Source organism: Sinohyriopsis cumingii, chromosome 10, assembly GCF_028554795.1.
Source record: "Sinohyriopsis cumingii isolate HCF-2022 chromosome 10, ASM2855479v2, whole genome shotgun sequence".
Lineage (NCBI taxonomy): Eukaryota > Metazoa > Mollusca > Bivalvia > Unionida > Unionidae > Sinohyriopsis > Sinohyriopsis cumingii.
Genome location: NC_142970.1, coordinates 81,517,412 through 81,530,246, shown reverse-complemented (window position 1 = coordinate 81,530,246; position 12,835 = coordinate 81,517,412). Strand labels below are relative to the sequence as shown.

The following is a 12,835-nucleotide window of genomic DNA, read 5'->3' as shown; positions in this document are numbered from 1 at the left end:
CCAGAATTACCGGATCTACAATTTTCGCTCTGCGTCACTGCGCGAAGGTTAGATATTTTGTTGTTAAGTTTATTTCCGTCAATGTGGTCGATAACAAGACCTATCTTGATAGGTCCTTTGTGACATTCGAACACGAATCTGTGACATAAATAACACATTTTTCTCCTTTTTTTATTCTCGCCGACAGAAAATTTAAGATATCCACTGTTATCAACTCTACCAACAGGATTCTTTGTTTTGATATTTCTGACAATACCATCCGATGACGCCTCGTATCCACTGATGGTTGGATGAGATTTATACTCGTGTGTGATTTTCATTGCAGGAATCGTCGATTTCATTTCCATATACAATATTCCATTTGTTTAAATCGTAATTTGCCTTGAATCGATTAATATAATCTTCTTCGCATGTTATCACCGACGAGGATCTTTTTTCATAATATCTCCGTAATTCTCGATAATTTTTCCCTCCACAGGATAAACACAATCGAGTTTTCCCTCGCGTGCCAACTTGGCAAACTAAGCACCGCTGTGGTCCTTTACTACCTCGTCGAATCGCATATATGTGAGCACCACAATATTCGCCTCTGCAGGATTTGTCGCATGATTTTGTTGATCCGATTGGTATCCATTTGCATTGCATTATATAATTTAAACATTTGTCTAAAATATAATAATGGATATTTTTGATCTTGATGAGGCAGAATATATCATTCCTGAGGTTGATCGTGCTAAGAGAGAATTCCTCGATGATGGGGGGATTCATGTTTGGTCGACATGGAAAACTAACGCTGTTGATGCTACGATGAATCTGGAACGGGCCAAGAAGATAATCGAGCATATAAAATTCGAACACAAGGAAGAGCGATTTATCTTCGGAATAAAATTCATTGCACAAATGCCTGACGACACTTGGATTATTCGCGATAAACGAGATCCCGTGCGTGGCGGTAAGAAAAACGTTATTCTTGATAAAAATTCGAAGCCAGGATTATTATTGGGAATTGACGGTCCTTATTATGCCAGGGCGTATCCATCTAGTGCAGTTGTTTATGGAATTTATCGGCTAAATAATAATCCCGACATGAAAAATCTACCTGCGATGAAAGAATCGCCGATGATAAATTGCGTTGCCGAGCGCGTTATCGAGCACATGAAAAACGCTCGTCGTGGATCTGGTTTGACTCAGTTGAGGTTGGATAAAATTAACTCATGGGCGAAGACAGTTGTTGATGGCGCATCAATTGACGATGTTGCTGTGTTGAGCAAGAAACTTAAATTTCCTATTACCGTGAAAACGCTATCGGGAGAAATATTATACTCGTCGCCGTATAGATCTCGAGGAGTACCAATCGAGATTATTGATCATAATTCACATGCGTGGTCGCAATCGGTAATGATATTCCCGCGAGATCGGGTTGTTAAATTTTATCCCACAGATAGTAAATCTGCGGATGGCGCAAAGGACAATTCCGATGCCATGTTCCGATATATCAAAATATTAGCCGCATCTGATCCGATATCAGTTTGGTTATTTTCGAGCGAAGAAAAATACGATCAGTTTATCCTGCCGCGAGGAGATATTTACCGTGATGAAAAATTGCATGAATCTATGAAAAATATCGCGGTGAAATATTCGTCAAATCCTGATCAGTTATTAACGAATTGTTTTACTGTTCCATCTGTTGCCGCTCACGCCGCCAGAGAAAGAAATTCGTGGAAACCTACAAGGAACGAATACCTCACTGATATTCAACTTAGCTGTATCGAGTATGGCCATGGCGGATTGTGGAATACCAAATATTATTTCGAAGACATGATATCCGTTGATATGAGCGCGTGCTATCCTGGAAGTTTCCTCGGATATGGCGATTGTGCGGATTATTTTGCTAAATTTGGCCATCCCACCAACGAAATGACGAGAGTTGCAATTAACGGGCCGTTGCCTGATTTTGTCATGACCGGATTCGCTTGTGTCACTTCATTCGAGTTTGCTGAAAATTTACATAAAATTTGCTATATTTGGTTTGGTCGGCATTTATCGCAGCGTCGTTGGGTCCCTATAGTGTTGTTGAGGTATATGCTGGATTCGTCAATGTTAATATCGTTGACAGTGAGCGAGGCGATTATATCGTATAGAAAACAAACTGAAGTATGGTTGCCGACGGATTGTGAAAACGCGAAAGATATCGGAAGAAAAATAATTGGCAAATTTACTCAAGGAGGATCCGTTGATCATAAACACCGACACGCTAGATTGTTTATCAACGATGCCGAGATGGACTTTATTATAGCCGATACAGTGTCGCGAGGAATATTCTGCAACAGAGAGAATATTATTATTGACGGAGAAAAATTAGGTACCGTAATTAGCTATCTCGACGGAGAATCAGCGCAGTATACGCATTTGAGATCATCGATGCTCGCTTATGTTAGTATAAATTTACTGTCGATGATAAATAAATTTTCTGATATCGCGGTAAGGGTCGCAACGGACTCGTTTTATATCGATAAGAAATATCAGTATAGGCTAGAAAATTTAATCGCTGATGGTTCTTGGGGCACTTGGAGGATAAAAAACGAAGATATCCTAGATTACTGTGAGGACGCCGATGTCGAAGATTGCGATAAATTTCATCGAGATAAATGCGAGGAAATATCGACGGCTGCATCCGCATTTGACCCGATTTCACGTAACAAATTCGTTTACATGAATGGTCCTGGTGGTAGCGGTAAAACAACGAGAGCAATAAATTTATTTGCGAAATCTGATATGATAGTGTTGACTCCAACTCACAGATTAGCGCGAGAAATAAGGCAACGCGGCGTTGATTCTGGTACGTATCATAGTTATTTCAAATACAGCGGTGGATTATGGGATTCGGCTCGTATGGGAAATAAATATATCAACAAGATCATAATATTTGATGAAATTTGCACAGTAAATTTAGTTGTATTAAAATCGTTCCTAACCTGGCTGGAGGAGAAAAATACAGCCGTGATAATGTGCGGAGATCATGGCCAACCTGATCCGATTGATGGTGAATCTCCTCACGAATGGCTCAGGAACTTTGTTGACTATTATGAGGAAATCAACGCCGATTATAGATCCGATGATATTTTACTGACTGAATTTAAGAAATTAATTCGATTACAACCGAATAAAATTCAATGCGATGTGATGAGAAAAATAATTGACGAGACTCCGATGGATATTTTTCTAAATTTATGGCGTCCCGATCATCTGATCGTTGCTAGTAGGAAAATTGTTCGTGATGTTATTCAGGAAAAATTATTCAAACTTCATTGTGAGAAATTTCCAACATTGCAGGTGCCGTTGTGTTACAGGCCCGCTGATACCAGAAAACAAAATATCAGTGTTACTTTACCCTGCGGAGAGGAAAAGATCCTGGTCTTGAACGATATTATTCTTGTTGATATTAATCTTGTTAATGACGCGATAAACGCAGAAAGATCGCCATGGAAACTTGGATATGCAACAACGATACACTCATCGCAGGGATTAACCGTGGATGGCCAAGTTTGGATCGTCGATGATAGAATTTCCTGGTCAAATTTAGTTTATTTAGCCGTGTCAAGAGTAAGAAAATTATCTCAGTTAGGTAGAATTCGAGTAAATCACATTAATGACGCTGGCGGTAGTTGAGTATCTTTCGGTATTATTTGTAATTCTTCCTTGGTAAATCCGCGTTGTGGCGCTAGCGAATCTAGGAAATAAATTGCTGGTCTTCCCGATGATCTTGTTACGGCTGATATTTTGTGTGTTGTTACGCTCCAATTTGGATCGGTTGCTCTTTTTCTTCCTCCTTCAGCCTCGCCTTCTTTATATAAATACCTGACCGTGACGCTACCTAGCACAGGCGGAATTGTGGAATCTCGCTTTAGAGGTATATTCGATTTTGTAATTGCAATTGCAGGTTTCATTGCTATTGTTCGTGTTACTTCGTTATTTAGCGCGTTAATCACATGAGGCAATCTTGATACCCAATCATGAGATCGATTATCTTGAATAAATTCACGCGCGTACTGATATCCGAATAATCGTTCTGCAAGCGTTTTATTGAATCTTTCGACGATAGCTTGATTGTGATGAACACCTACAATACCACGACGGATTTTAACATTATTCTTTTTCATCAATGAAGTAACCGCGCCGAGAAATTCTCGACCTGGATCAACCTGGAGAAGCTTCGGCCATGTTAATGGAGATCGTGAATAAATTTCGCTAAACGCCTTAGCGATCTCCGTTGCTGTTTTATTCGATAACGGCTCGGCTTCCTTGTATCTGCTAGCGATATCAACAACCGTTAACACGTATTTGTATGTGACTCCGTCGACGGTATCATGAGGAAGAAACATTAAATCAGCCTGATGAACTTCATTAGGGACACTGACTGAGAAACTCGCGTACGGTATTTTCTTAGGCGGAGGAAGATAAATTTGCCAGACTGCCTGTTTCGATAACCACGATTTAGCAACGGATTGTTTTACTTTAGCGACCTTGGCGAGTTTGGCTATTGCTGATTTTCCTCGCCAAAAACCTCGCGGAGAATAATATATTTGCTCCATTATTATTTACCAGCGCCGAGTACTAATTTACCTTTCATTGCGCCTTTTATCAACCAAGTTGCCAATTTTTCTTTGAAACTTTTGTCAGGAATCGCGTCTATTGCATGAATTAGCCTAATATCAGCGAGATGTCTTTGTTGTAAATCCCCGCTACGATACGCAAGATCGTGATAGTAACACGCGTTATCGATGGCGTTTACTGGATCTTCGCCGGGATTTGGTTGATTATTATCGTTGAGTCTTATATCGAGCCTTGTGCCGGGTCCGCAGTAATTGTATCCTGGCAGATGTTTTTCTCCGGGATATTTCGCCCAGGGAGTTCCGGGTAGATTTGACAAGGAGGCGGCAATGTCTCCTCCGGTTCTTCTATTTTTTTTTTTACAAATTTAAACTTGCGTGTCTTACAAACTTCGCATTCTCCTGCAATTGCGTTCCTGTTATTGCGTGTGACAATTTCGATTGGATTTATCGTAGCTGTGTGAGTGCGACACTTAACACAATATAGATCCATGTATTCTAGTAACATGAATGTAATTGATTTTTCAGCCACGAAGCGACGCGAGCAGGTGAAACACAACGCGGTGTTACCGAATTCGATAAGGATGATAATCATTGGCCCGTCCGGTTCTGGAAAGACGCAATTGTTGCTAAATTTGATAATGCGATGGCTAAAATGGGATAAGTTGTATTTGGTTGCACCGTCCGTTGATGATCAGCGTTGTTATCAAGTACTAAAGGAATTTAGCGACAATACCGACGAAGGCACGATAGAATTTATCACAGACATCAATGAAACTCCATCAGTGGAAAATTTAGATGGCGATGTTAATAATCTTGTCGTATTCGATGATGTTATGCTGGATAAGCAAACTAATCCGGCTAGGATATTCTCGCGTGGCCGACACAAGAACACCGATGTTATTTACGTGACGCAGCGATATACGCAAATTCCAAAGGTAATTAGGGACAATTGCAATATCTTATCAGTTTTCAATGGCGTCGATACTCACACGTTGAGAAATATTCATCAGACTTGGTGCAACGGCGATATGGACATAAACAAATTTAAAAATTTCTTCAGCCGCGCCCAGGCAACGCCGCATGGTTTTATCACGATTAATCTTCATGATCCGCGTAGTAGATATCGAATCGGTCTTGATCAAATTTATTTATGAGACTCGCAGCCAAACTTTGCAAACTTCATCGATGGAATAAATTTCTCCTACCCCCCCCCCTAAAATTGCTGTCCAAAATCAATGATTTTTGCACACAAAAATTGCAATCGGGAGTGAATTTACGCAAATTAATTCTCGCAGGAAGGCTTATTTTTGAAATCTGAGGCTTCTACGGAGAAAGTTCTCGTAGGAAGGCTTATTTGGTCTGGAACGTCTGGTCTGTAGAACTTCCCTGCTGCTCCTAGATGTATTGTCAATAACTATATATCACGTATTTATTTGCATGATTTTGTTGTTGCTTTTCTAACCACGGCAAAACAATAGGAAAATGCACAAAACATCATTTCTCATATTTAAATTTCATGCTGTTTACTTTCAAAGCCACCCCTTTCCGACTCCCCGCCTCCCGCAAGAAAAAATGTGAAAGTTCAAAAAAGGAAGCCACACAAGTCAGGTTCAAATATCAAAATATCAAACGAACAGGCTTGTTTTGTTGTAGAATATTATGTTTACCGTATAAGTGAATATATGATAATTCATTAATTGTGTAGACGTTTATTGCAATATGTATAACGCAAATGCTATGATACATGTTTTAGTTCACACCAAATTAGCGTACATAACACAAGTTGTACAATCTGGTTAGTGCTGATATGGGCAAGATTTATATTTGTATAAGTTTTATGTTTTGACCCTAGTATGTAAACTGTGACCCAAGGTAAACAAAGATCTGGTTTTAATAATAACGCTGAAGCCAAGGACATGTCAGCTTGATACATAGTTTTCTTCATCTACTTAAATGATAGAGTAGGAACAGAGATGGCGATATCATATCCGCCAACTTCATTCAGTGCATTAACTACATCAGAAGATGTTCCCAATTCCACCATCTCGCCTCTGTTAAAAAGAGCATATGCCCCTCATACATTCACTTTGTTGGTCGATCCAAAGCAGTCGCAGGACCACGATGAGATTTACCAGGCAACATAATTGAAACTTGTTCTAGGTCACCGCACAAACAAAACACAACCATGTACTAATATGATCTGTTATCTTTCAGATGAATTTAAGATACGAAAGCCTCTTTCAGCTCGCTGGAGTGTCATTAGAATTCATGATCAACGGTGTCGTCACTGCAAAGGTAACGCCACAGTCGGAATATTCTCAAGCCTTTCCACCCTTCCGCTAACACACGTGAGTTAAAACAACTTTGCTATTTCAAATTTGGATGACATGGATACTCACACTGAAACGAGCGTCAGTAAATGATGTGAAAATCCGCCTGAATTTCACATCATGTATACAGAATATTCAGATTAAGTCTTTATTTTCTGCTATCTTTGTTACCATCTTTGGTTGACGAAATTAACGCTGTTGATAAATCCCCAAATCAGACGTATCTACTGTAGTGCAAGCCTTAATCTAATTAGCTTTGTAATATCGCTTGACAGTAAAAGTAATCAGATATTCCACACTTGATTAGAACTGATACACACCAACAGATGGTTTATGTTATACATTCACTGGGGTTTTTTGTGCCATGGCAAACATACTCTCAGGGCAATCTTTACTCCCCTTCCTAGCTCTTATTGATGTCTTGTATTTAATAAATAACAAATCTACCACGAGGTAAGTCTCAGTTTACTCTGCCTCAGAATGTACAGCTTGCAATTCTTCATGTAACTTGGACAAATAATATCATCATCAGTGTATAAGAATGAAGCACACTTTAATGATGACTTTAAAATCTATGTCGCTTAGTTTAACGTGTATTATTGAAGATACTTCATTTATAGGTTAATATGCTGCACCAACACCATTTAGAAGGTCATTTAAAACCCAGAAGAATACTATAGGTGATATAATATTTCGCCTTGTCAAACTCCTACATTACTTATCAAATGATTAGAGTATCGCAAGTCTTTAAGGTTGTTGTTGTAGTTGTTGTAGGGTTTAACGCCATTTTTCAGCACACGATAGGCTATACATGGCGAACAGTATTAATGGTGGAGGAAGAACCCGGTAAAACCCCGGAAAGAACCACCGACCCACTACTGGCAAGCTTTCTCATATACCCACATTGGCCGAATCCGAGATTCGAACCCACGCAGACAGAGGTGAGATGGCAGTGATCCGTAACGGAGAGCGCTTTAGACCACTCGGCCACTCGGGGCCCCAGTCTTTAAGGTTTAGCATTCATATAATAAAGACTATATACTCTCTATAACCTTAAGAATTTCACCATCAAAAGAGCGTTGCATAATTTAATTCCAGAATGCTGTTCCTTCTAACAACAAACGTAATGTCTATGTACTAATGCAAAGCATTAGCATGTTAACCAACCTTTAAAACCTTTCGGAATACTGAATGCTTCTCGCTGAACAGCCATGTTTTCACGATGGTTTTGTGTTTTCACAGGGGGAGAGCGATTCTCCATGGGCAGATAGCAACTTGCAGAACGGAATAAGAGATGCGGATGAAGCTCTTGATGCATTTACGGTCTGGACTTTTAATAATAGAGCTCTCTTCCCTCCCCATGATCACGTAATGGGTGTAACCAGGTATATCTCATTTTGCTAAAAAATATATTATTTTAACATACAATTTTTTTTCATAGAAATGTGGGTGGCCCAGGTTGCGCAGTGACTGATTTAGAATCTCATTTGAGTACAAAACATTGTTGCGCCTTAACTCTTGCAAAAGTGGGATCTTGATTTCGTCTTGTATGTCCGTCAGTTAGATCCTATTTCTATCTATATATTTCGTCTCTACATAGACGTTCCTTAGCACGGTTTTTACAAGGAGCTACTGGCAAGCTTTCTCAGACCTGAACCCGAGCAGACAAAGGTGAGATGGAAGTGATTGGTAAAGCCGAGCACGTTAGAACCTTCGGCACACCGGGACCCCATTGGCATGGTTTGCATTTGTCATTATTAGAGACACGTGACATGCATACAGGTAGCTTTATAAGATTTTTATGCAAATATAGGTGACCTCCAATAAATTTGTTGTATTAAAAAAAATATTATAAGATTTATCGGATGCTTTGATCTCTAATATTTTTTTACTGCAGTTAGGGAATACCGACAAGCAACACTATTTCTAAAACGTCCTTAGTACACTAAATGCAGTAAGCTGAAAAGATCCATTTTGTCCCATAGTCTCTACCTATTCCTGATATAGCATAAATATAAGTTTAGATAAAAACGGAGACGGCAAAATGTAATATTGGGATTATTTGTTTCAAATAATAATTTTCGATGTATGGAGTTGAATTGAATTTATATGCACAACCAGAAGAAGAAAAAACACTCGTTCACCAAACAAACTGAATAGTTCCTAAGGCTTTGTTAATAAAAGAATGTATTTAAATTTTTCAGGCACGATCTTGGCACAGTGATAAATGGTATCCTAATTCCAGACCCTATAGGTGAGAGAGAGACAGAGAGAGAATTATTTATTGCATTTCCGTTTAATTATAGAGACGATCTTACGTAAAATATCCATGCTTTGTGTAGAACATTATGTATCTGACTGCATTATCACCAATGTATTCAATACGGTTCGTTTTCCCGTTAGGTCTGACGTTATCGTAGAACTAGCCTCCATTAATGGTGAAGTAATTCATGTACATAAGCGATTTGGTCCAACATACTGATTATTGCTTTCCGGCCTCTAATTTCTAAATGAAGAAAGGCGCAGATATTATGTTCTGCATATTATGTTGTGTCAAACCGGGTTAACTTTTGAAGCGCTTTCCAGTTAGGACATACTGATCATTCTTTGTATTCTTACAAGGGATGAATTTGGTTTTGTGTTTGTGCTTTACGACACTGCAACACTAGTGGTTATTTAGTACCAAGTCAGTTTGAGTAAAGTCCAGGGACAGACTACATTAGCTTTCCCAGTCTTATCTGATGGTACGATTCGAACCAACCCTCATTTGGTCGTGCGTCTAGCAAGCTAACCATTAAGCCATCACGGCTTACGTACAAGAGACAAAAATTATTATATCTACTTCCAAATGTTGAAAAAGAGATTTAGATATATAATTTATCATCGCACACACACAAACAGAGAGAGAGAGAGAGAGAGAGAGAGAGAGAGAGAGAGAGAGGGTAAAGAAAAATATTAAAAAATATCTGAACCCCATTTATAGGACTCATTAATGTGAACTACAAACAAATACCTTCAACAGACTTTGACTTTATATATTCATAACACAAAGAATGACGAATATTCAGTCTGTTGCTTTGATATATTAGAGTCTTATCTTACAGAGAATGCGCCAGTTCAAAGAACTTTATAGGTCTTTTTCGAAGAGCTACTGAATACAATATGGACTATAAATGGGGATCGGATGAATGTATGCTTTGAATGGGGAATATATATATATATATATATATATATATATATATATATATATATATATATATATATATATATATATATATATATATATACCTTTTGGTATTTCTTTCTAAAAATTTGTCTTTATTTGCTTGTTGTTTTTTTTTTTTCTCAATCTGGCAACGACCATATTGGGCATTGGCTATAAATTTCTCGAATGTCCACACCATCATTGTTGATTTTATAACCAGTCATAAATTCCCTATGTTATAATACGTCCTGCGTGAGTTATGTGGTCTGGAGTTAATTTATTTTAACATCTATGACTTTATAAGAATCTATTCATTGCATATGTAGCCAGGTGTTCGTTTGCCAGAAATTCCATCTCAGGTAGTAACTCTGCGGCTACTTCAGAATCTCTTTCATTGCATCGGAATGGGACGAGAATATTCCAAATGCTGAGATATAAACGTTTCTATTTTGTTCATGTGTAGGAGTCGCGTTCAAAGGCTCCATGTGTAAAGTACCTACCTATAGCACCTCCATAATTGAAGACCCTGGTTGGGGTCTACTGGACTGGGCCGGCGCTCATGAAATAGGACACAGGTTTGTGCAAATGAAAACTACTCTTAATAAACTGTATTAGAATATATCCAGCCTACATTGAATACAATGCTGAAGTTTCTCGGGCCTTCCGTCACGGAATATATACCTCAAATGTCACTATACACGGTCGTCGATAGGTAAGTACCTCTGCTATCTGGTTCATAAAACAATTCTGGATATTATCCCTCCGCTTAAATGTTCGATGGACACATATGTATGTTACTAGTATAACAAATGAAATCCAAACACTTGGCGCATGAATGTATATTCTTTTCATGACTTGCTAAAAATCAGTCTTATATATGTCTTCCTTGTATTTTGTACCTAGTCAATTTCTTCGTAAAATGTTTGAACATATGTTTGCAAAACGAAATATAGCCCATAATCTTGGTGGTACTGCAGTTGTCCAATCTTTAGTTTCTGATGTACGTAGTTTGTCGCACGTTATCAAGCTCTTCAGTCTCGGAGGTCAGTAAATCTTGCATGTTTTCCACAATCCCATAAGGTCTATAGTACGCACGATTCAGTTCCATTAGAAAAAAAACTATGCAAACACCATGATGTTAAAAATTCAGTAACTTTAAATTTCTGAGTTCTAATGATCACACTTATATATATATATATATATATATATATATATATATATATATATATATATATATATATATATATATATATATATATATATATATCTGTGTGTGCGTGTGTGTGTGTGTGCAAGAAACTAAGAAGAGTGCTAAACCAGTTTTTAACTAGCCTTAGATATTTCTACTCCATTGAATCTTTGTCAAAGGCACACAAGACAGAGACAATAACAACAATAAACACGAAAGTCGAAAATTGCAATTACTATTTGTTTGGTGAATTTTCACAAGTTCACAAGACGAGGTCTAAAGGAATTATCAAAGAGTTTCAAGATTCATTCTAGTATAAGTAGCCATGTAAGCTTTTGTAATACACTTTAAAAACAGTCCAATTAGTTTTTGTCGTTTTCGTTCTCGCTACTGGCTGATATCCAGTGTTGTCGACCGTAGTTTAGTATAATATTCACCACTTCCTTATATGGTAAATTCGCGCCCACGTGCAATGCGTTATTTGCTAAGAAAATGACGATTGCAGAAACGTGGAAAGTTGGGTACGTCATAAATTGGATCCTCACGGCTGACATGAATTGTAATCCTTATAAATGACACTAGTGCCGTGAATCAGTACAGAAGGTATCTATCATTCATACTGGATAAAGAAAATCTGAATACATCCATAGACTCAAAAAGCAAAAAGAAAATTGACGGCATATAAGAGCTACATGCTGATTTACGTTCGATAAATCAGTCGATCGATTGAGAGATAAAGCGTAAGATCGACCTTTGATATACTGTATTGGTCACGTACTGTTTCACGTAAAGAGTGCACTTATTCCACTCTGAATATCAATTATTTTTATCCTTTGTAAGGTAATTTAGCAACTCCAGAATGAATTTATATTATATTTTGTGAAGTGTTAGGAAGTTGTGAATCACTCTCTATACCCAGGCAGCAATCGTGACGCCATCGCACTATCAAATTTATAGTTTAAGCGTGATTTAGAATTTGAGCACAAATGTGACTTTGATTAAAGCATAAATGTGACTTTGATTTAAAGCATAAATGTAACTTTGATTTAAAGCATAATTGTGACTTTGATCTAAAGCATAAATGTGACTTAGAGTTAAATAATAAATGTGACTTTGATCTAAAGCATAAATGTTCCTTAGATTTAAATTCATAAATTTGACATTGATTTAAAGAATAAATGTTACTTATATTGAAAGCATAAGTGCAAAAAATGTATAGTTTCTTAAAGGAGAATAGTATTATCGTGAGATTAAAACTAAATAAATTGGTGTTTTTCTCTAACGGCAAATGAGAACAAAAAATGCTATGAAAACTTGACTACTGCACCGCTAAATTCTGTTATTTAAAAAATGATACAAAAGAAACAGCAACAACTCCCCCCCCCCCATTACATCAACAACAGCATCCCCAGCAACAAAACAATCCAACTAGAGATTCTATAATTGTAACCCCCCCCCCCCCCCCCAAAAAAAAACAAACAAAATGCACCGGTCTGCT

General features: G+C 37.8%; 1 protein-coding gene across 1 annotated transcript in view; it reads left to right on the top strand.

Moving 5' to 3' along the window:
* The window catches only part of LOC149790471 (uncharacterized), a 39,600-nt gene that overhangs the window by 20,880 nt on the left and 5,885 nt on the right, over positions 1 to 12,835 (top strand). Inside the window, exons 7-10 of the mRNA XM_089973227.1 lie at positions 6,828 to 6,908; positions 8,186 to 8,328; positions 9,148 to 9,197; positions 10,612 to 10,723. Of these exons, the coding sequence (XP_089829353.1) occupies positions 6,828 to 6,908; positions 8,186 to 8,328; positions 9,148 to 9,197; positions 10,612 to 10,723 (386 nt within the window). The remainder of the gene's footprint in view (positions 1 to 6,827; positions 6,909 to 8,185; positions 8,329 to 9,147; positions 9,198 to 10,611; positions 10,724 to 12,835) is intronic.